The sequence below is a fragment of the Bos taurus genome, chromosome 11, assembly GCF_002263795.3.
Source record: "Bos taurus isolate L1 Dominette 01449 registration number 42190680 breed Hereford chromosome 11, ARS-UCD2.0, whole genome shotgun sequence".
NCBI lineage: Eukaryota > Metazoa > Chordata > Mammalia > Artiodactyla > Bovidae > Bos > Bos taurus.
Window position 1 is genome coordinate 22008219 of NC_037338.1, and position 24202 is coordinate 22032420.

Genomic DNA, 24202 nt, shown 5'->3' on the forward strand with positions numbered 1-24202 from the left:
CTGATTTCCCTATTGTGGTGCATTGCAAGATTAGATGGAGATGTCTTGGGTTTAATCTCCGAATGAGGCAGATCTGATTTTTCTGTCCCATTCTTTCATATTGCCCCCTAGCTCTGATGTGGACTCTTAGCAAAAGTGGACCATTGGTTCTCAGGAACCCTCCAGCAGAGGATGATAGCTCAGCACAGCCCATGCCTCTGGGCAGAAGGTCAGCTCAGTCCATCCTTAGTGATGGAGTCCCTGGTGTCATTTTTACGCACAAAAACACATTCATTCATTTTATTCTACAGATATTTTTTGAGGACTTACTGTGGGCCAGGCACTGCTTTACATACTAAAGACACACAGAGATTAAGGCAATAAAATCCTTCTCCATTTCTGTTGTGGGGAGACACAAATGATCATTTATGACAGCCATAAAAGCTGTGAGAAAGAGAAACGAGTTGGCCTAGGGGACCCTATTCTAAATGGGGAGTGTGCTGTGGGCAGAGGAAGGCACAATGCCAAGCCCCAAGGAGGGCTGGGTTGATGCTTGTGTTTTGAGCTACAGAGAGACCAGTGTGGCTGGAGAGCAAGGAGGGGAGGGACAGCATCCTGTGAGGCAGAGAAGTGGGCAGTGGCTTGGATTTTAATCCAAGGGTGATGGAAGTCACCAGAAGGCTTTAAACTGAGCAGTGACTTCATTTTAAAGCAGGAGGTTGGGTGGGGAGTGTGTGGAGACACAGCTGGTCTTACCGATTAGCAGGTGAAGGACATTTTTACCTAAGAAGGAGTCAAAAGAGCTGAATTGAAGGCTGAAATTGAACGTGGCTTTGGGGAAAAAAACCTTTCCTCCTGCTGCTTCTCAGGACATGAGTGTGATAGTGATGAGTGAGTGCCAAGTTAGCAGTCTCACCCGAGTACGCTTAGCATTGGGGCGCTATTACTCTAGATGTGCAGGCACTTTGAATAAGCTTATTTTTGCTTCTCTGGAGTCCTGTTACTCAAGTGAGCATGACTGGGTTTTCTGACACTTCTCACTGTCACGGCCACTTACTCAAGCTGGTGTTAACTGGAGGCAGCAGCACCCCTCGGTGGTTGGCACTGTCTTCTCTGTCTTAAGTGACTGACAGGTAAATGGTCAACCAGTCAGCCCGCCTAACCCAGTTCTGCCACAGAGGCCCTTCCTTCTAAGTTCTGTGTGAGGCTGTAACTGGCAGTGATCTGGAATCTGGATGATCACTGTGAACAGAGCACTTAGAAGTCACCTGGGTCCTGAAAAATTCTTAGCAGAACATCTTTTCCAAATTTGGGGGATTACACAGAGACTGAAGGACTGTAGCCCTGGGAGGCTAAAAATCTTCTCCCTTTTCTTCCCTTCCTTTATTAGCTGAGGCCTCATTTTTCAAACTCTCGTCCTCATAGACATCAAAGTACAGATTCACTACCCCCAGCCCTGGAAAGGCCCCACGTTGTATCCTTAGGAAAATGAAAGGGGCTGAGGGTCAGACAAAAGCCTCAGTAGTATTAGTTTTTAAAGGACACTTTTAATGTGGGTAATGCATGGATAATTTAGGATGCTCTTAGATATAAAACAATTGTTGGCATAAAAATAAATCATAGGGCCATAAAAGCCAGCCTCAGTGAGCATTCCTTGGGAGGCGGAAGGGCTTGTTTAGTTTTAAATGAGAGGAGGTGGGAGTTCAGTCTTGGGTTGCTAGGAGCAGAATTAGGAACAGAGTTTCTTGAGCCAGGCCCACCTGCCTCCACTCAACCCTCAACTGAATGTGTAACTTCGGGCCAGACTGACTCAGGGCTCAGCAGGATTTATCATTCAAAGTCCCTGTGCAATTGTTAAACAAAAAAGAATAAGCAGAACAATAGCCACAATAGCAAAACCCCACTGCAACCCCCCTCCAAAATCCCAAACTTGTGAACTTGAAGTTTGATGACCAGTCCCGGAGGATAAACAGACACCACATAACACTGTTTGGCTTTTTTGTTTTTGATTTTGATTGTCCAAACAACATTTTTTTTTTGGACTAAAGGGAAAATCCACTTATAGATGTCACCATCTGAAAAATTAGGTTGTTAAAATATTTTCCTTATCCTAAACCAAGTCTTGCCCACATCTTTGTCTCATGAAAACAAAAGTAAACAAAGGGGAGAGAAGTGGCTGTGCTGTAAAAGGGTAGATAATTCAGGGCATTCTCATGATGGAAATGCCCTGTATCTGGACCATGAAAGTGGTCACATAATCTGCACACATGGTGACATTCCGTGGAACTAAGTGTGCACACACACAAGTGAGTGTATAAAAATGGTGAAATCTGAATAAGGTGGATGGATTGTATCATTGTCAGTTTCCTGGTTGTGCTATTATCCTAACGTCATAAGACATTACTGTTTGGGGAAATTGAGTGATGGGTAATGTAGGATCTTGCCTACACACAAGTTATTTTTTAATTGGGTTATAATTACAATGTTGTATTAATTTCTGCTGTACAACATGAATCAGTTGTAAGTGTACATGTGTCTCCTCTTTCTTGAGCCTCCTTCCCACTCATCCTCCATCCTACTCACCATTTTACTTCTTTCAACTGCATTTGAGTCTACAGTTATTTCAGAAGAGAAAGTTTAAAGAAAAAAAGAAGAAAAATGTTGCAACCTTCATCATTTGGGAAGTATTTTGTTTTCTAGGCTTCCATTTAACATTCTACCAAATCCATTCCCCGTGTCCCTATATTGTTCTGTGTTCCGTTTTTAATCAATTTTAATAGCTGCATTTTCTTCCATGGAGGGGATTTGCTGTGCTGTAGTCCTGTACTATGGGATTTAGGGAGGTTTGTTTCATTTTTGCTACTACAAATAATACCTTTCCATTTCCTTGTAAACACTGAGATAGCTGTGTTAATCCGTTGCGTGAGATAAATTAGCTATAGGACCTTTCCATGTAGCAGCAGCAGATGAGAGCAAATAAGGGTTAAAAGAATTGATTTTAATTAAGCAGAAATGTCTTCGGCAGTCCTAGTCAGCGTCACTCTCACCGATTTTTGATGCTAATCTTAGCCTCTTCTAAGGCGCTGGCATCTTCACTCTACCTGAATTTATTAGTCAAACCTTCAATGAAGATCCTCAGTGATGTGACAGTTAAGATGTTAAAATGGAAACTTGGAAACAATCTCTCCTGCCGTATTGCATACAGACAGCTCTTGATTACCCACATGTGGAACAGCAGGGCTGTAACTGTCACTTATCCTAATTCCCTTGGGGCTCTCAAGCAGTCCGCCAGCAGGGCCAAGGGCACAGGGCCCCAAATAAAACCTTCTGACTTCATGTCCTCTGGGTTACACACCCTGTCACTGAGGCGTATCCAGAGGACAAAGGAAATAAGACTAATGATCCAGGGTGGGGGGCTGCCCTTGACCAGACAACACTGTCTTTGGGCACTGCTAGTGAGTATGTGCCTCAGCTTCAAATGATGCTCTCATTAGATCACCATTGTGATAGAATGATGATTATCATTTGTTAGACATATAAATCACCCCATTCCAGTACTCTTGCCTGGAAAATCCCATGGACGGAGGAGCCTGGTAGGCTGCAGTCCATGGGATCACAAGGAGTCGGACACGACTGAGCGACTTCACTTTCACTTTTCACTTTCATGCATTGGAGAAGGAAATGGCAACCCACTCCAGTGTTCTTGCCTGGAGAATCCCAGGGACGGGGGAGCCTGGTGGGCTGCCGTCTCTGGGGTCGCACAGAGTCGGACACGACTGAAGCGACTTAGCAAGCAGCAGCAGCAGACATATAAATATTTTCAAAAGTTAATTTATTCAACGCAAATATTTTGGGGCCTCCATTCCCCTTCACAGGCTGTGCCAGGAGTGACCACTGCTAACAATACAGGGCTTTTGGGACAGCAGAGAAAGAAGAAACAGTCCAGGCCACCCCAGCCAAGTTCCAGGATGGGTAACACCCACATTAGGCAATCCATTGTTTTGCTTCAATACATTCAATTTTTTTTTTTTTTAAAAGGCCTCCTCTGTAGGTGTATTGACTTATCTAGGGTATCCATTGATTATTTCCTAAAACTATAGGTTCTTAATGCTATATCTGAAACTCTTGGCACCAGGTGCACTTTGGGATTCAGGATTTAAAAAATATATATTTTTTAGATTTTTAGAAAGGTAATATAGTGCATGTATTCTGTATTATCTAACACCCTAAGCAGGGTCTAAAATCAATACATTAACATTTTTGCAGCCAAACATATGAATATTCACACTAGGCAAGATCAATAAGGACTGTCAATAGCCTTGTGTCACATCAGACCAAGATTTGCTGGTCATTTACAGTGCTGCAATCTCTCAGAAGACAATTGCATGCTTTCTGGGTTTAGTAGTTACAGCCTGTGGATCATGTATTTGACTTTTTCAAGAAGTGTCATCTGTCTCTGTTAGTCCTGCCCAGTCATTTAGTTAAGGCAACTTAGCAATGGCTCTTTGAGTAATCTGTGTGAAAAGTAGCATGAAGCTTTTTGTGTGTGTGTGGAATTGCAGAGACCAGAATGATGGGCAGGCCATCTTTTGAAGGAGTGGGGGAAAAAAAAAATCAATGTTTATGCCTTTGGGTGTTGCAGCTACGTTATTTATCAAACAGGCTAACCAGGATGAAGCAACTTCCGCTCTCTTCTGCCTTTCAAGCACATCAAAGGAGGATGGTGAGAAGAGTGGGCCCAGTTACCCTAATTATACTGTACCAGCTGGCCACGGGCACTGAGAAGAGTTTAGGGAAGGAAATTAGGTTGATGATCTGAGATGCAGCATAAATTCACTTCTTTCCTGATCTGAAAATATCCCTTCCAGTCTTGTAATTCTGTGATATCACTGTATCTTCTAATTAAGAATTTTGGCAGAAAACCTTTTAATATTTTATAAGAAAAGTAACTGCCTACAGGGCTCTTCAGAACCAGTAATTATTCACCCTTTTGACGATGCTACCAGCAATAGCCAGGACAGAGGCTTGGGACTTATAAACTCCTTTCCCTTGGCACCACTAGCTGGGCTGAAAAGTGTCAGTGGTGGTTGCCCCAGGGAGCTCCTGGTTGGTCAGGAGAGAGGAGAAAATGAAGGAAAAGTCTAAGAGAAGAAGAAAGAGATGTGACCTCTCTCCTCGTGGATTTTTAAGAAGGATCATTTGATTTAGAACTTTGAAATGCAAGGTTGGTACCTTATCTTTCCATGCCCTCATCCCATATCTCGCATTAACTAAGTTGCTACTGACAAAAAGGCAACATTATCTGAAATAACTTGCTACCTAGATAAACCTTGCATGCTAAGTCGCTTCAGTTATGTCTGACTCTTTGTGACCCCATGGACTGTGACCCGCTAGGCTCCTCTGTCCATGGGATTTTTCCAGGCAAGAATACTGGAGTTGGTTGCCATTTCCTTTTCCAAGGTAAATCTTACAGAAGGCAGTTTGGAATGAATTGGTTCTTAGGTGTGTAGAACTCACTGCATTGTAGAACTCAGTTTTGTTCAGCAGGTTTTGCTGACTCCCATATCCTCTGTGCTATTAGGCCCCATGTGGAACTTACAGGAAGTCTGGGGTGGGGAGGGGTCTCTACTCCTTTTCCCTGAGATGCGTGCTTGGAAGTGAATGGAAAGAACATTTGGGGTTCATGATCACGTTAGTGTCAAGAAAATGATGGCTGTGACCATCAAGAACTCATTCAACTCAGCTACCTCTATGATAATCAGAACTGGGTCTGGAACCTTAGAAGGGGCTTACAAATAATTCTTTTTTATTTTTTGGCTACGCCTCACAGCTTGTGGGAATTTAGTTCCCTGACCAGGGACGTGTGTCCTTGGCAGTGGGAGTGCAGAGTCCTAACCACTGGACCTCCAGGAAATTCCACTTATAAATAACTCTTGAGCAACTGAGTGAAAGTGAAAGAAAGTGAAAGTCGCTCAATCCTGTCGGACTCTTTGAGGCACCATGGACTATGCTGCTGCTACTGCTAAGTCGCTTCAGTCGTGTCCGACTCTGCGACCCCAGAGGCAGCAGCCCACCAGGCTCCCCCCATCCCTGGGATTCTCCAGGCAAGAACACTGGAGTGGGTTGCCATTTCCTTCTCCAATGCATGAAAGTGAAAAGTGAAAGTGAAGTCGTTCAGTCGTGTCCAACTCTTAGCGACCCCATGGACTGCAGCCTACCAGGCTCCTCCGTCTGTGGGATTTTCCAGGCAAGAGTACTAGAGTGGGGTGCCATTGCCTTCTCCATAGTCCATGCAATTCTCCAGGCCAGAATACTGGAATGGGTAGCCTTTCCCTTCTCCAGGGGATCTTCCCAACCCAGGGATCAAACTGAGTAAATAACTCTTAAAATAGTAAAGTTTTGCTTAGGCTTCAAAGGTTCGTCTAGTCAAGGCTATGGTTTTTCCTGTGGTCATGTATGGATGTGAGAGTTGGACTGTGAAGAAGGCTGAGCACCTAAGAATTGATGCTTTTGAACTGTGGTGTTGGAGAAGACTCTTGAGAGTCCCTTGGACTGCAAGGAGATCCAACCAGTCCAAATTCTGAAGGAGGTCAGCCCTGGGATTTCTTTGGAAGGAATGATGCTAAAGCTGAAACTCCAGTACTTTGGCCACCTCATGTGAAGAGTTGACTCATTGGAAAAGACTCTGATGCTGGGAGGGATTGGGGGCAAGAGGAGAAGGGGACGACAGAGGATGAGATGGCTGGATGGCATCACTGACTCGATGGATGTGAGTCTGAGTGAACTCCGGGAGTTGGCGATGGACAGGGAGGCCTGGCGTGCTGCGATTCATGGGGTCGCAAAGAGTTGGACACGACTGAGTGACTGATCTGATCTGATCTGATAAAAGGGATAGAAATGTACTTCATACATTGAACACATGCACACAATGTTACCGGCTGGATTGTGTGGCCTGCCTCCCATTCATATGTTGAAGTTCTAACTCCTAGAACCTCAGAGTGTGATTGTATTTAGAGGCAGGGTCTTTAAAGAGGTAATTAAATCTAAATGAGGTCATTAGGGTGGGCCTTAATCCCAGGTGATTGGTGTCTTTATAAAAAAGAAGAAATTTGGACTCAAATATTATCAGGGGAAGGATGTGTGAAGGCACAGGGAGAAGACCACCAGCTTTAAGCCAAGGATAGAGGCCTTGCAAGAAACTCACCTTTCTAGGACATTGATCTCAGACTTCTAGCCTCCAGAACTGTGATAAAATAGATTTCTGTTGTTTTAGCCATCCAGACTGCTGCTACTTTCTTAAGGCAACCCAGGCAACTAACACACATGAAGACTATAAGACATGTGTAGGGAAATAAAATAGAATTCAACAGGGTCAAAACTGACCAAGACTACTAATCTAGCTGCACCAAAGATGTTTTCATCCTTTAAACACTTTTCCTTAGCGTCTTTGAAGTTAGAAGGGTTTTTCTTTCCTCTTCTTATATCTTGAATGGAGTAGGCCTCTTTTCCAAAAGCTGGTTTCAAGCATTGGAAACACTGCTTTGTCTCCTGTCCCTACATTTCTTTGTAATAATCAGAAACAGTGATGCCCAGCCCATGAATAAGAGCTGTGGCAGCTATGTGCGTGCAAACTTCCTTAGAGCTGTGAGGGTCCAGAAAGGGGAAATTCCTAGATATGCTCTTTGGCTCATCTTTACTTTTCTCTCACTCAGAACCACTTCAAGAGCATCTCGGAGGGAGAAAACAATGTCCCCAGAAGAGCAGCCTCTGGGGACAGTTGTGGGGAGGGGGAGGGGTAGAAATCAGGCATATTTATGGGCTCATGGAGTCTCTTCTACCCCATCCCAGCTGAGAGAGTAAAGGCAGAAGGAAATAAAGCAGGTTTTCATCAAGGTTTGGTGATGTCCTATTTCAGAAAGAACTTAAGTGGCACAGAGATGTGTATATTTCAAGATAAGATAAATAAAAATAAGAAATACAAATAAGACAAAGAAGCAGTCATGTTTGCGAAGCAAGATGGATCCAAGGGTGAGGTCAGTAGCCAAAAAGCATGCCATGAATTTGCCAGTTTTTGCTCCTGGGTGTGGGGTGTGGGTACAAATGTATACATTTTAGGGGAGTTTCAGCTCTCTGGCAACTTGCTGGGGGGGGAAAAAAACTTCTATTAGTGATATCATTCACAGTGTCCATGAGGTAAGCACAAACTAAGTGCCCTGGGCATGACACTCAGGGCAGAGAGAGATTAAATCCTCAGGTTACAATCTTTTTCTATTCAGTATGAGCTGGTGTTGTTACGCTGAAATTCATTTCACCCAATAGATGACCAGCCCAAGTTTCTATGCATGAAGCAGGGTACTTAAAGCTGGTGCATTGGGACAACCCAGAGAGATGGGATGGGGAGGGAGGCGGGAGTGGGGCTCAAGATGGGGGGTGGGGGACACATGTACACTTGTGGCTGATTCATGTCAATGTATGGCAAAAACCATCACAATATTGTATTATGTGCATTTTCTAATTGTTGTACAATCATTGTTTATATAATAAAATGAGGAGAAACCAAGGGAAAAAAAAATTCATTTCACTCAAAGCAGTTTTGGGTGTTGGTAGGGGAGAGATGCCAATAAAATCTAAGTTTAGTATAAAATCAAAAGGAGTACGTGCAGAAAGAAAAATTCATGACTCTTTCAATTTTTATTTAGCTGTATAATACTGAGTACTAGATTCACTAGGAAATTTTGGGAAATGGCCTGGCTCTATGCTATATTGTGGAATAATAGAGTCTCTGAAAATTGGCACAGCGAGGGACTTCAGGAACCAAGCCCTCATTTTCTTTCCTAGACGAAACTCAGAGATTAGTAGCAGAGCTGGGGACCAGAATACATATTATTTTCATCCCAGCCCAATGCATTTGGACATCAAAGGCTGCTTAAGAGTCTTAGTTTGAACTCATACTTTCTGAGGTCATTAAAAATATGTTACTTGTAAAAAGCTTCACTTTCAAGCACTCAGCTGTGTGCAGACAGATAAATGCAGATTAGAGTTGGTTCTCCTGTGAGCAGGTTACTGTTCTATTTTTAGTATTTTACCTGTTGACACTCTAGAGATCAAATTCTTCTGCCTATTGTTCTATTACCAGCACTCATTAGACGGGCCTTGTTACATATAAAACATTGTCTTTGTTTGGCTGCCAGTGAAAACATTCATGTAGATGCAAGAACATTTGCTCTTTACATGGTTTGAAAAAAGCAGAGTAGTATTCTGGTTTTAACTGGACCAATTCTTTATGAAAAACTTATTTCCATCATGATCTTTCTTTAGAGAACTCAAAAAGCAATGTGTTTACCATAATAATTTGGAGCAAGAAGTCAGAAAACAAGATTTTATAAAACATAATTGCTTTAGAGTCTAAAAATAGAATTATGCCAAGAGTAGGAGATATCAAATCACCTCAGATCAAGTGTCCTTTTCATTTAAAACATTTCTAAATGCACATTTGGAAAAGGATTCAGGCAATGTATCCTTATGCGATTTAAGTGCAGACAAATTCTATCACTTAAAAATGTCATTAAGGGGAAAAAAGGAGGCATTAAGGTGATCTTTATTTCCTCCTGGCTGCTGCCTGTTCTGAGTTTGTTTTCTTCTGGTGTTTCTGATCCCCAAAGCTCTATTAAAACGGGATATAGCGGTCTGTTACTTTTCACCTTCTCTTTACAGTTCCAAACCTGTCTCCGAATCCTATGGAGATGCTGCAGAGATCCCTAAGGTTACCAAAGCAATTTTCCAGCAAATGGATATAACCTCCTTTGTACACAAGGATAAACCAAAATACTAAAAACAGATATGTAGGACTCAGAACAGAACGAAACATTCTGATACTTGACTGGATTTTTGTATTTATTACCCACCTTCAGCTCGGCAACTGCCTTATTGCAATCCCATGCCTACCAAAAAGGAGCATCCTTGGGATCCACTGTGGTGAAATAGAACCATCTACATCCATGAGTACTAAGAATCCTGTCTTTTGGGCTTTTGCAGCATTTTTATCAGAATGCTGATTTTAGTGTTCTGAAAGGACAATTGTATATAACATGTTGACATGAACAAATTAAATTGTTCATTTTCCTTCAGTTCAGTTCAGTCGCTCAGTCGTATCCAACTCTTTGCGACCCCATAAATCGCAGCACGCCAGTCCTCCCTGTCCATCACCAACTCCCAGAGTTTACTCAAACTCATGTCCATCGAGTCAGTGATGCCATCCAGCCATCTCATCCTCTGTCGTCCCCTTCTCCTCCTGCCCCCAATCCCTCCCAGCATCAGAGTCTTTTTCAATGAGTCAACCCTTCGCATGAGGTGGCCAAAGTACTGGAGTTTCAGCTTTAGCATCATTCCTTCCAAAGAAATGCCAGGGCTGATCTCCTTCAGAATGGACTGGTTGGATCTCCTTGCAGTCCAAGGGAGTCTCATTTTCCTTAAGCCACCCAAATTACCTGCATTCTGAGCGGTTGAGTTATAGATCTCCTATATATGATGTCAGCTATTTTACATCAACTCCAGCTTCTTGGATTTAATTTATATTATTTTAAATTTTTGTATCCATTCATTAAAAAAAAAAAAAAAGATTTTTGAAGCCCTAGAACGTGCCAAGCTCTGTGCCTTAAAAGAAACTTGTAAAAATTAATTTGAGATATTATTCACAGACAACCAGATACATTTCAAGGATAATGTTAATTGAAAAAGAAAGACTTGGTATGACTGCAGCTCTCTAAAAATGCATCAACTCAGGTATAGAACAAAGGGAAATGAGACTCGGGACTTCCCTGATGGTCCAGGGGTTAAGAATCTGCCTGCCAACGCAGGGGACACAGGTTCAATCCCTGGTCCAGGAAGATCCCACATTCCTTGGAGCCTCTAAACTCGAGCACCACATCTACCAATCTGGCACCCTAGAGCCCGATCACCACAACTAGGGAGCAGCCCTCGCTCACTGCAGTTAGAGAAAGCGCGCACACAGCAAAGAAAATCCAGTGCAGCCAAAAATAAACAAAAATAATAAAAAGGAAATGAAAATTGTTTGTATTAGGGTTGAGTGATTATAGAAGATTTTTTCCTTAAAAATAATCAAAATTTCTAAGTTTTTAAGAAGAAAAAAATTCATATATACATACCATTTAATTTAGATAATTCTGAATAATTCAAGTTACCAGAATTTCCTGCATCTTTTTTTTTCACTCCTGTGTCTCCAGAACCTAGCATACAGCCTGGCACATAAAGGTTTTGCCAATGTTTGTTGAATGAAGTAATTCAAGTGAAAGAATTGTGGATCTTTTATTAATTTGGACTCATCATCTCATTTGTTGATCTGATGTTCACAAAGGCCTGTCTGGCATTTGCCTGTAGCCGGCAAAACAGTAACGGATCACTCTGCTCTCTTTGTATTATTTATAGGAATATTTTGCACCATCTCCCTCTGCACTTACGCTGCCAGCATCTCCTATGATTTGAACCGGCTCCCGAAGCTAATTTATAGCCTGCCTGATGATGTGGAACACGGCTACAGCTGGTCTATCTTTTGTGCCTGGTGCAGTTTAGGCTTTATTGTGGCAGCTGGAGGTCTCTGCATTGCTTACCCATTTATCAGCCGGACCAAGATTGCACATCTAAAGTCTGGCAGGGACTCCACGGTATGACTGTCCACACTCAAGTTCACTGCTTGGTGGCCCCGTCCACAGTGCGGACGACTCTTGAAGGGGACGGAGCAGAGTTTGAGTCAGGATCCCAAGCACAAATACCGTCTTTTACATTCCAGTCTGTTGCCTGCCAGCCCCTTGTGGATGACTGATATCTAATCATGCAAAACCTCCATACTTTTCTAAGGACAAGACTACTGTGGATTCAAGTGCTTTAATGACTATTTATGCTTTGACTATGAGGAGTTAGGGAACAGTGCCATGGAACATTGCTCGGTTTAGAAAGAGAGGAAACTGCAATGGAAAAATTTGTACGATTGCCACTTATTTCAGAAAGTTTGTATATAACAATTACCCGAGAGTCATTTCTATTTGCAAAAGGATTCATAACAAAGCGAGTATAATTTTCTTGTTGTTGTACCATGCTTGTTAAATTTTCATGCTGCACCTTCAGAACTTGTCCTAATGGTGTCTTGTGTCAGCTCCAAATATTTGTGCATTATTTGTTGATGTTTTTTGTTACAGGAAGATTCTTCTGTTGCCTTATTTATTTTTAATTGAAGTCTCTTCTCCTTCTTTGTACTGGAATCGAAATCATAAGAGAAACAGACCAACCGTGGAAGAGTTACCCTGTAATACTATGCAGTATTGTTTGAAGTCCTGTCTGTTGTTCAACCTGTCTCTTTATGTTAACTGGATCTCTGCATTAAATGACTGCCTCCTTGTTAATCTGGGTGTGTTCTTCTGTCTTTCAGCCATGGCAGTAGGTCTCCCTAGCCATTTGGACAGGTGAGAACTCTTGTTTTTCACAGACTTGTTTCATTTCAGTGAGGTTGGTCATTTTTATTTATCTTTTGTGGCACCCACACATATGCTATTGACAAAAGATATCATTTTTCAAGCTTCTTTTAAAACCTCACTGAAGTATTTTGAGTTTTCTTCTCTCCCTCTTCCTCTCTGTGTGCGGTCTGCCTGGCATGTAGCCAGTGATAAGGATTTACAGTTTCTGGCCTTATCCTTGGACCTCCTAAGCCAATGGGTTTCAACCTTGGCTGCACAGCAGAATCACCTGCTTAATCATCTTCACTTGTACCTAAACTGTGCCCTGTCCCAGAGCAATTATCATAGAATATCTGCAGCTGGGCCTCGGCTTGAATAATTTTGGAAAAGAAACACCTCAGGTATGACGTGCAGCTGTGATAAAGAGTCACTGTACTGCGTCAGAGCTGTGGTTATCTCCTTAATAGCTAACATTCATTTAGCACGTACTGTGTGCCAGTAACTGGACTGTTTTTTCCAGGTATAATTTCATTCAAATCCTCTCAAAAGTTCTATCAGGTAGTGTTAGGCAGCACCCTGCAAGCCTTGTGGATGACCAGCCTCAAGACGGAAGAAAGAGCCCAGAGACAGCGACAGAGAGACATCAGCAGTTTATTGGACATGAAATCTTACACATCTGAAGCAAAAAGGTCCTAGAGCAATACCCCTCAGTAGATGGCAGGCAGGCTATGGCAGTGGTCTTTGCTACCTGGGGGAGAAGGAGGCTACCATTTCTCAGGGAATTGATGTCAGATTGGCTCATTAGTTACCAGGGAAACAAGAAGCTGAGACACCTTCCCTCACAGCCCCGCCCCGCAGGTTAACAACTATCATGAGGGTGTATGTTTCCCTTTAATAAACTAGCAGGTGGAACCATTCTGGCCTAAGGGGCAGGGGGCAAGCATATTCCCTTGAGTAGGGTGTAGGTAAAGCAGGGATGGATCAAGCAGAGGATGTGCTGAGAGCAAGAGAAGAACTATCTTGAGTGGCCTGATCATCCAGGTAGGTACTTTTATTCCATTTTACTGACAATGAAGCTGAAGGGCAGACTCAGAGCACTTGCTTCATTTTTTTTTTTTTTTTAATGTGTGGGTATAGGACAAAATTAAAACTCTTCCATGGCGTTTCCTTATCTTTTAAATGGAAAAGTGTGTATGTTCAGTTCCTAAGCCGTGTCCGACTCTTTATGACACCACAGACTGTATATAGCAGGCTCCTCTGTCCATGGGGTTTTCCCAACAGGAGTGCTAGAGTGGGTCGCCATTTCCTCCCCCTGGGGATCATCCCAAACTAGGGATTGAGCCAGCATCTCCTGTGTCTTCTGCACTGGCAGGCAGATTCTTTACCACTATGCCACCTGGGAAGCCCTAAATGGAAGGGTAGGTTTACTAGCTAATTTTTTGCTTTTCCTTTTAAAAACTTTGGCATTATCTGATATTCTACACACAACATGTGAGAAAGATGGTCTATAAAAGAGAAAAGATGTTATACCAGAAGTACAGCAGTGTTTCAGATTTTAATTTTGTAAAAGATTTTTCTCTCTTCATGATGAAACTTGATTTGGTGATTGTAGAAGGACAGTGATAATCTACCTACCCCTGCCCAAAAATCAAACTTCCGCATATTTTCACGTAAGCCTTTCAGAAGAGGTTAGATGATCTGGGTGATCTCATAAGCTCTTGTTGAGGCCTGTGGCCATATTCCCCGACAATCTCTCAGGCCTATTTAATAAACCCATCCCTCTGGATGAGATCAGAGATGTATAGAAAGGGGCAATTATTTTCATTTATTACTTATGTGGGAAATTTTCAAAGCCGGAGAGCCGTTTCTTTGAAGTTTTCTTTAAAGAGCCCCACAGAAGATGTCAGGACTCTTGAGCATTTATATTCCAACCACCAGAGCAGCGTCTGAGTAAGTGACGTTTGAAGTTTCTGAAAAGCTTCCCAGGGGCTTGAGGTGTGAGTGGAAGAGAGACTCAGAGTGACAGAAGGTTGAAGGGTTCACGTACTAGAAAGATTTGCCCAGAAGCCAAGGGAGTACACTTAGGATGCAAACTTGTGTTGGCAAGAACAGAGCTTCCCTGCCTTTCAGCCAAAGGGAGCTCAGAGCAAGGTTTCTTGCTTTCTATTTACTATCTTAGAGTGTGAGTAAATGTTGCCAAAGACAGGCATTTGGCTTCCAGTCCTTAGGCTTCTCATAGAGGTGTTTTCTTAATTATCTTGCAAATGAGGAGTGATTGAAATGGCCACACAGTACTGCATGTGCAGAAGAATTAATTAATGTTGTTCTCATGTTCTCTCTCTCCCACTTGGAGTTACATGCCTGTAACTAGGCTACGTGTGTATGTGTGTGTGTATGTTTTGCCTCGGGTATTTTTGCAGAGCAGAAAGCAGAGGTAGCTGATATTCTTGAAGAGAGGATGCAGAAGTCCAGAAGGGAGGCCAGGCTAGAGGACTGACTTTGTGGGCGAGAAGTGCTCAAGGGCATCCCGGAGAATGGAGAGAGAAAAGGGTGGCAGGCCTGTGATTAGCTGGGTCTGTGCATTTCTTGGAAGGATTTCGCCAATGACTCGGTGAAAGAATCCACCTGCAGTGCAGAAGACCAGGTTTGATCCCAGGGTTGGGAAGATCCCCTGGAGGAGGAAATGGCAACCCGCTCCAATATTCTTGCCTGAAAATTCCCATGGATGGAGGAGCCTGGCGGAATATAGTCCAGAAGGTCACATGGAGTCGGACACAACTGAGCGACTAAGCACAAGCACATGAATTTCTTGAGGTTATCAGGACCTTGGGAAGGATGGCTGTGTGGGTGTCCAGAAATACTGGGCCCTTAGTACAATGGCTCTCATGCCCCAACCATGGTTTCAGAGCAACAGAATCAATGGGCTGGGAGGGACCACTCCTTGGAATAATGGACCTCTCAGTGGTGGCCTGTCTGACCCTTGGGAGGTCTGGGAATGTTGGTACAGTTTGTGTGTGTCCCCAGTAATGACTGAGAGCAAATACCCCCTAGACCTGCAAGGAAGGGCTTTGAATAAAAAGTAAATAAATTTACAGAACACCTGAGATTGTAGACTAAGATTCAAGTCCATCTGCCATATATAGATAATATTTACCGAAAAAGAGAGCTCTACCCAAAGCCTTGATGAGATAATCATAGGCCACATGGACCCCTCCTTTTATCAGTATCATTTTTGGTTTATTTGCAATGTTAGAACATTGCTGCCCACTCAAAGGAAACCCTATCCCCTCCTTCTTTGAAGCACCATGGACCCTTAATAAGCAAGAGTCCTGGTATACTTTAAATATTTGTTGAATTCTAAGTGGTTTTCTAGGCACTTGGGGAACACCAATGAAGCAAAACAGACCAAAATTATTGCCCCTGTGAAGCTTTTTCTAGTAAAATGCAATAAAGTACAAATAAAAAATGTGTTACCCTTTCAAGCCCCATGTGGATGCTAAGTCACTTCAGTCACACACAACTCTTTTCAACTATATATTCAACTATATATTTCAACAATTCGTTTCTTACTATATATTGTAAGTTGCCACGTTCCTCTGTCGATGGGATTCTCCAGATGAGAATACTGGAGTGGGTTGCCATTTTCTCCTCCAGGGGATCCTCCTGACCCAGGAATCAAGCCTGCATCTCTTGGATCTCCTGCAGTGGCTGGTGGATTCTTTACCACTAGCACCACCTAGGAAGTTCCTTCAGGCCCCACATGATTCCATAAATCCAGGATTAAAGTAATTCAATCCAGTTATTAAGTAAGTTTCTTTTGAATTATGTTTTCATTGGCTATGTGCTTCACTTCATATCATTCTTATTTGAATCTATCAGTAGCATGAAAAGTACATTATTAATTTTTTTTGGTGGTGGGAATGAGTTTGCCTCTTGCAGACTTCCCAGCTGACTAATCACCTGCTCACCCCTAACTGGATGAGAGACTCTTGCAAGGTGTACACTGTGTCTTGTTTGAGTTTTGTCTCCAGTGTTTAGCTCTGGAACCCAACAGGTGCTTATAAACCTTTGTGGAATAAATGTATGAGTTCAGTCATAAAAACAAACTCTCCTCTTCCCTGGACAGAACTGACTCTGTTAGCACCAATTTTAGGGAACCCATAAAAAAATAAACAGTAGTATAATAGGCTAAATGGAATGAGAATATAGCTTGGCAAGCAAGGAAGTCTCATTAGAATAATTAAAAGGACTATTAACCTAAACTATCCCAGATATAACTTGAAATGTGTTACGAACTAAGTACCATGGGACATTTATTTGATGGTTCGAACAGTACTACATTAGTAACCTCAATATGGTTCTACACCTCATTTTAAAGTTTTTCCATTTATGTGCTGATATGTTTCAGATCTCTAATTGGAATTCTGAAAGGAATGCTTCAAAAATAATTTCCTTTGAATGTAAATAGCTATACAGACCAAGAACCCTTTTAAATTGCATTATTTGAATTTCCCTGGGGCCCTGTTGTTTGACCGGAAGTTCTCCTTGCTGTAGGACAACCACAAATGCCTGACGATGCTCAGGTCACCCCACTGCATACTGGGAACATGGCCATCCAATACATTTCCTCTTTGTATACAACCTATATTCTGCCATCCTTCAAAAGAAAGATTTCTAATTGTCCTAAAATCTAATAGAATATGTCTTCTTACAGCATCTGTAAGAGGAAAACAAAATGGTTGGCTATAAAATAAGATACTTTTCTGTCTTCCTATTTTTTCCTCTGTCAGCATGTACCGTACTGTAGAATACTGTCTGCTATGTGCAAGGCCTTGGGCTACACGTGGACTTCTGTCAGGGTCTGTCTGCAGACAAGAAATGAGGGAAGACCACTGGCTGGAGGGGTAAGAGCAAGGGGCAGTGGTGTAGGAGAGACTTCGAGGATGGGCAGGGCCTTCCTGGTCACCATAAGGAGATGAGGTTTTATTCTGGCCTTGAAAAGCAATGAAAGTCTTTAATGAAGGACAACAATGGGATCTGATTTCTGTTTTAACAATGTCAGTGTTGTTGCTGGATGGAGAATAGATTGGAAGGAGGCAAGACTTGAAGTGGAGAAGCCCATTGAGAAGGGGGGTGGTTGGTTGCTGGAGTCCTGGAGGTGTAATGGAGGGTACGAATATGATGAAGATAGAAGTGGGGAGGTATACTTTATAGATGGAATTGACAAGGCATGCTGGTAAGGTAGATGGAGAGGGGGAAAAGAGGGGACATTATCAAGGATGACAACTAAGTAATTTTTGATTGTTCAGTTACTAAGTTGTGTCTGACTCTTTGTGACCCCATGAACTGCAGCACACCAGGCTTCCCCATCCTTCACTATCTCCCGGAGTTTGCTCAAACTATGTCCATTGAGTCAGTGATGCCATCAACCATCTCATCCTCTGTTATCCCCTTCTCTTGCCCTCAATCTTTCCCAGCATCAGGGTCTTTTCCAATGAGTCAGCTCTTCCCCTCAGGTGGCCAAAGTATTGGAGCTTCAGCTTCAGTCCTTCCAATGAACACCTAGGACTGATCTACTTTAGGATTGACTGGTTGGATCTTCTTGCAGTCCAAGGGACTCTCAAGAGTCTTCTCCAGCACCACAGTTCAAAAGCATCAATTCTTTGGCACTCAGCCTTCTTTATGGTCCAACTCACACATCCATACACGACTACTGGAAAAACCATAGCTTAGACTATTATGGACCTTTGTCCGCAAAGTGACATCTCTGCTTTTTAATACACTGTCTAGGATCGGCATAGCCTTTCTTCCAAGAAGCAAGTATCTTTTAATTTTGTGGCTGCAGTCACCATCCACAGCAATTTTGGAGCCCAAGAAAATAGGTTATTTACTAAGGAAATTATGGTTCTTATATCAAAAAGGCATATAGCAATTTGAAAAAAGAAAACAATACAAAGTTTTATGGCAAACACAGTGTCACCTAGGATGGCACCTGTGTTAAGATAAATCCTGAGTGGAGCCCAGGATTGAAAAGCTGTAGCTGAGAATGTGTTCTAGTGACTGCAATGTGCTTTCTCTCTAATTGATCCAATGCTAGCCTCGTCCTCTTTGGTTTATAGTTGTTCTCCAGAAGCTGCTTATACAGTGTTGGCAAATAGGATTCAGTCTGAGTAGGAACTTGATCATTTACTGGTGTTCGGGAAGATTTCAGTCCAGCCAGAGAGGAAAGGATGTAGTGATTGTAAGTGAATGGGGAAGGCAGATGTCATGCCCTGGCCACCCCTAGCTTAAATTCAACCTGACAGACTATTGGCCTGCGTTCATTAAGTCTCCATCATGTCTGAGGGCCGGTATTACTGACATTCACCAAACGCACAGACCACTACCCCATCATCTGCTCGTTCTGGATGGCCAAGTCTCGGATGATGCCACCACCTTGAGAGCGTGGGTTGTGAGTATAGAGAACTGTATTCTCAAGCTATTTAGGAAACATTCTAAATCTACACAGGCCCCTAGAGGTAAATCCCCTAAATACTATGTAGATGTGGAATGACATCCTCTGGGAATTCTGGAAAGTGCATGGAAGCTTTGCTGGAGTGGGGGTTCATGAAGACTCCACTAGATCCTGGCAAGAAGGGCCTGGGACCCCACTGACAGTGCCCCCAGAACACAACAGATCCCTCAAAAATCACAGAGAGATGTCAGGCTCTGGATGTTTAGTTTTTGAATTATAAAACACCATTTATTTTTATCCTCCTGGCTTTGCCTGTCAATCAAGTTGACTGTGATGAGACCTCAATACTTGCTTTGGGAATTGGGCCATGCTGGAACCTGACTTCACTGGATGTGGCATCAGTGGGCTTCAAACTCATTCCGCACACATGAAACACATCACAGCTCTCCACACCGGTGGAAGCTGTTAAGCACTGGGCTGCAGAAAGGGACCCAGGCAGCTGCATAAATTGTTGAGGTTTTCTCATCTCTCTCTAAGCCCTGGTTTCCATTTGTTAGTTCTGGACTCTCTTGGATGCTCAAAAAAACCACTTCCCATTTTCAAAGCACTTGAATTTAAGAGGCTGGTGCTGGAGTTTTATTCCTGTCAATTTCCAGGTCTCCTTCATTCTTGTAAATGTTAGATATAAATGAGAAGTGGAAAAGAAAGCTCTGATTTTTAAGTCCTCTCCAGTTTTGTTTCTTGACATTGATGAGATGCTGAAGGGAAGGACTGAGTTTTCTTAGGGACTGTTCCAGGACATCTTCCTTACAAACATTCAGTTCAGTTCAGTTGCTCAGTCATGTCCAACTCTTTGCAACCTGAAGGACTGCAGCATGCCAGGCTTCCCTGTCCATCACCAACTCCCGGAGCTTGCTCAAACTTATGTCCATTGAGTTGGTGATGCCATCCAACCATCTCATCATCTGTTGTCCCCTTCTCCTCCTGCCCCTAGTCCTTCCCAGCATCAGTCTTTTCCAATGAATCAGTTCTTCACATCAAGTGGCCACAGTATCGGAGTTTCATCTTTAGCATCAGTCCTTCCAATGAATATTCAGGACTGATTTCCTTTAGGATGGACTGGTTGGATCTCCTTGCAGTCCAAGGGACTCTCAAGAGTCTTCTCCAACACCACAGTTCGAAAGCATCAATGCTTCTGCACTCAGCTTGCTTTATAGTCCAACTCTCACATCCATACGTGACTACTGGAAAAACCATAGCTTTGACTAGACAAACCTTTGTTGGCAAAGTAATGTCTCTGCTTTTGAATATGCTGTCTAGGTTGGTCATAGCTTTTCTTCCAAGGAGTAAGCATCTTTTAATTTCATGACTGCAGTCACCATCTGCAGTGATTTTGGAGCCCCCAAAAATAAAGTCTGTTACTGTTTTCATTGTTTCCCCATCTATTTGCCATGAAGTGACAGGATCAGATACTATGATCTTAGTTTTCTGAATGTTGAGTTTTAAGCAACTTTTTCACTCTCCTCTTTTACTTACATTACTTTCATAAGTTCTTCTTCACTTTCTGCCATAAGGGTGGGGTCACCTGCATATCGGAGGATATTGATATTTCTCCCAGCAGTCTTGATTCCAGCTTGTGCTTCATCCAGCCCAGCATTTCTCATGATGTACTCTGATATATAAGTTAAATAAGCGGGGTGACAATATGCAGCCTTGACATACTCCTTTCCCGATTTGGAACCAGTCTATTGTTCCATGTCCAGTTCTAACTGTTGCTTTTTGACCTGCATACAGATTTCTCAGGAGGCAGGTCAGGTGGTCTGGTATTCCTGTCTCTTGAAGAATTTTCCAGTTTGTCATGATCCACACAGTCAAAGGCTTTGGCGTAGTCAATGAAGCAGAAGTAGATGTTTTTCTGGAACTCTCTTGTTTTGTCGATGATCCAACAGATGTTGGCAATTTGATCTCTGATTCCTCTGCCTTTTCTAAATCCAGCTTGAACATCTGGAAGTTCATGGTTCATGTACTGTTGAAGCCTGGCTTGGAGAATTCTGAGCCAGAATTTACTAGCATGTGAGATAAGTGCAATTGTGCAGTAGTTTGAGCATTCTTTGGCATTGCCTTTCTTTGGGATTGGAATGCAATCCTTTTCCAGTCCTGTGGCCACTGCTGAGTTTTGCTGAGTTTTCCAAATTTGCTGGCATATTGAATGCAGCACTTTCACAACATCATCTTTTAGGATTTGAAACTTGAAGTCCATCACCTCCACTAGCTTTGTTTGTAGTGATGCTTCCTAAGGCCCACTTGACTTTGCATTCCAGGATGTCTGGCTCTAGGTGAGTGATCACACCATCATGGTTATCTGGGTCATGATCTTTTTTGTACAGTTCTTCTGTGTATTCTTGCCACCTTTTCGTAATATCTTCTGCTTCTGTTAGGTCCCTACAATTTCTGTCCTTTATTGTGCCCATCTTTGCATGCAATGTTCCCTTGGCATCTCTAATTTTCTTGAAAAGATCTCTAGTCTTTCTCATTCTATCATTTTCCTCTATTTCTTTGCATCCATCACCGAGGAGGGCTTTCTTATCTCTCCTTGCTATTCTTTGGAATTCTGCATTCCAATGGATATATCTTTCCTTTTCTCCTTTGCCTTTCACTTCTCTTCTTTTCACAGCTATTTGTAAGGCCTCCTCAGACAACCATTTTTCCTTTTTGCATTTCTTTTTCTTGGGGATATTCCTGATCCCTGTCTCCTGTACAGTGTCATGAACCTCCATCCATAGTTCTTCAGCCACTCTGTCTATCAGATCTAATCCCTTGAATCTATTTGTCACTTCCACTGTATAATCATAAGGGATTTGATTTAGGTCATACCTGAATGGTCTAGTGGTTTTCCCTACTTTCTTCAATTTCAGTCTGAATTTGGCAATAAAGAGTTCATGATCTGAGCCACAGTCAGCTCCCGGGTCTTGTTTTTGCTCACTGTATACAGCTTCTCCATCTTTGGCTGCAAAGAATATATTGCTGCTAAGTCGCTTCACTCATGTCTGACTCTGGGCGACCCTATGGACAGCAGCCCACCAGGCTCCTCTGTCCACAGGATTCTCTAGGCAAGAATACTGGAGTGGGTTGCCATTTCCTTCTCCAGCAAAGAATGTAATCAATCTGATTTTGGTATTGACCATCTGGTGATGTCCATGTGTAGAGTCTTATCTTGTGTTGTTGGAAGAGGGCGTTTGCTATGACCAGTGTGTTCCCTTGGCAAAACTCTGTTAGCCTTTGACCAACTTCATTTTGAACTCCAGGGCCAAATTTGCCTGTTACTCCAGGTATCTCTTGACTTCCTACTTTTGCATTCCAGTCCCCTATAATGAAAAGGACATCTCTTTTGGGTGTTGGTTAGAGAAGGTCTTGTATGTCTTCATAGAACCATTCAACTTCAGCTTCAGCATTACTGGTTGGGGCATAGACTTGGATTATTGTGATATAGAATGGTTTACCTTGGAAACGAATGGAGATCATTCTGTCGTTTTTGAGACTGCATTCAAGTACTGCATTTCAGACTTTCTTGTTGACTAGGATGGCTAATCCATTTCTTCTAAGGGATTCTTGCCCGCAGTAGTAGATATAATGGTCATCTGAGTTAAATTCACTGATTTCAGTCCATTTTAGGTTCTATAGCTCCTTTCTAAATGGAGAAACTAAGGCTCCTTGTGGTTAAATCACCTTTTCTAAGGTATCAAATGGCAGAGCCAAGGTTTAGATACTGGCCTGCTGACTCCAAAGTCATTGCTTTTTCCACTTTTCCACATGACATCCACACCACCTACTGGAGCCCCAGGACAAACACTGCCAGTCCACTTTTAGCTATATTTGATTTTATTTTTCAAAGTCTTGTACATCTAGATATGTTCATACTCCCCCACATTTTTTATGGTTCCCCTTGGACGTTATTGCTCTGCAGGTTTTTAATCAAGCTACTGCATTTCTAAACCAGAGCACACACTGACCTTTGTAATTCTCTAAAGAATGCCAGACCTATTTTTACAAGCACAGAACCTCTCCTTACATGAGTGACCTTCGGCAGCCTAAAGGTATGACAGCAATTTTAATTACCTTCTTGGCACTTCCCCACTGAACATTTTGAGAAATTCCCATGTCACCAGGGTGGCTCAAAGATTAATATTTAAGTGGGTGGGTCTGCCTTCTTTTGTCCTGAGAAAGCATTCCTGATGGCTTTTTAAAAATGATTAAATGAGAGCAATTACTCAGAAAGGAGGCTATACAGTTAGAAATAGTATCAGATTTCAGAGACTCATGGATTTTAGTCCTTGTTTTGTGACTGTCTTGATGTACAGTACTGAAAACCAGTCACCTCTCCTGAACCTCTAGACACATCCATGAGCTTATGTGATTTCCAGGGATGTTGGCAATCACCACACTTTTGAGAAGCCCATGAAATACTTTGAATACTTTGGTAAACTTTTATTTATCCAAGTTGAATGCAACTTTGAAAATATAGCATGGGGATTACACAAACAGTAAAGTAAAGCCATCTGATGTTGAGTCAAAAAAGGATATCCTACAGGTTCTTCTTATTTTTTTTTCTAATGAATCAAGGAGAGTACTTCATTTTATGTTTTCTCTTGGAGAGGTTGATCACTGAGTGGTGAGTTCAAAACCAAACCAAACCAAACCTCAAGGCAGCCTTGGAAGGTATATGGAGGCCCTCATCGTCATCCCTGTTGACAAGAGAGGAAACGAGACTGAGTATTAACCTAAGATCTCTCAGCCAGTCTCTAGTGAGGTGTCTAACACCCTAAACAGAACAGCTAAGTAGATTTTGAGGTTGAACAAAGCATCTGTATTCCTGCAAACATGTCAATTGGGCATCTGTGTCTGCTTTATATGCCTCTGCTGTGACTACAGTAAATCACTATTGTGCCAACACGTTTCTCAGATAACGTGGACTAGGGGATGGAAACTAAACCAAGTGTGAAAGGTAATCTGGAGGAGATAACACAAGTGATTAATGTGGTATTGATTCAAAGGATGAGCCAGTTCTTAAACAAAGAATTTTCCAAATCAAGTAACAGTTTAAAGAGTGTTCATAGGAGTGAGGAATGGTTTTCAAGGGAACTGAGGTGAAGGAGAGGGAGTAATGAGGGTGAGCTGGAGAGAGATGGATTAAAGGGCTAAGAGTTTTGTGGAGCTGGACAGGGCTGGATGCATGGATGCCCGCTTTTCACAACCTTGTCCAAAAAAATACCTGTGGCTGCGGGGAGCCAGAGGAGTGAAGAAT

The 24202-nt window shown here is 42.5% G+C and overlaps 1 protein-coding gene across 5 annotated transcripts in view; it reads left to right on the plus strand.

Annotated features, from left to right (window-relative positions):
* Nucleotides 1-12395, plus strand: part of TMEM178A (transmembrane protein 178A) — a 285171-nt gene extending 272776 nt beyond the window's left edge. For all 5 annotated transcript variants that reach the window (XM_059891369.1, XM_059891368.1, XM_024998927.2 and 2 more), the window contains one exon: nt 11425-12395. In XM_059891369.1, coding sequence (XP_059747352.1) covers nt 11425-11666 — 242 coding nt within the window. In that variant the 3' untranslated portion in view covers nt 11667-12395. The remainder of the gene's footprint in view (nt 1-11424) is intronic.
* The last annotated feature ends 11807 nt before the right edge of the window (nt 12396-24202 follow it).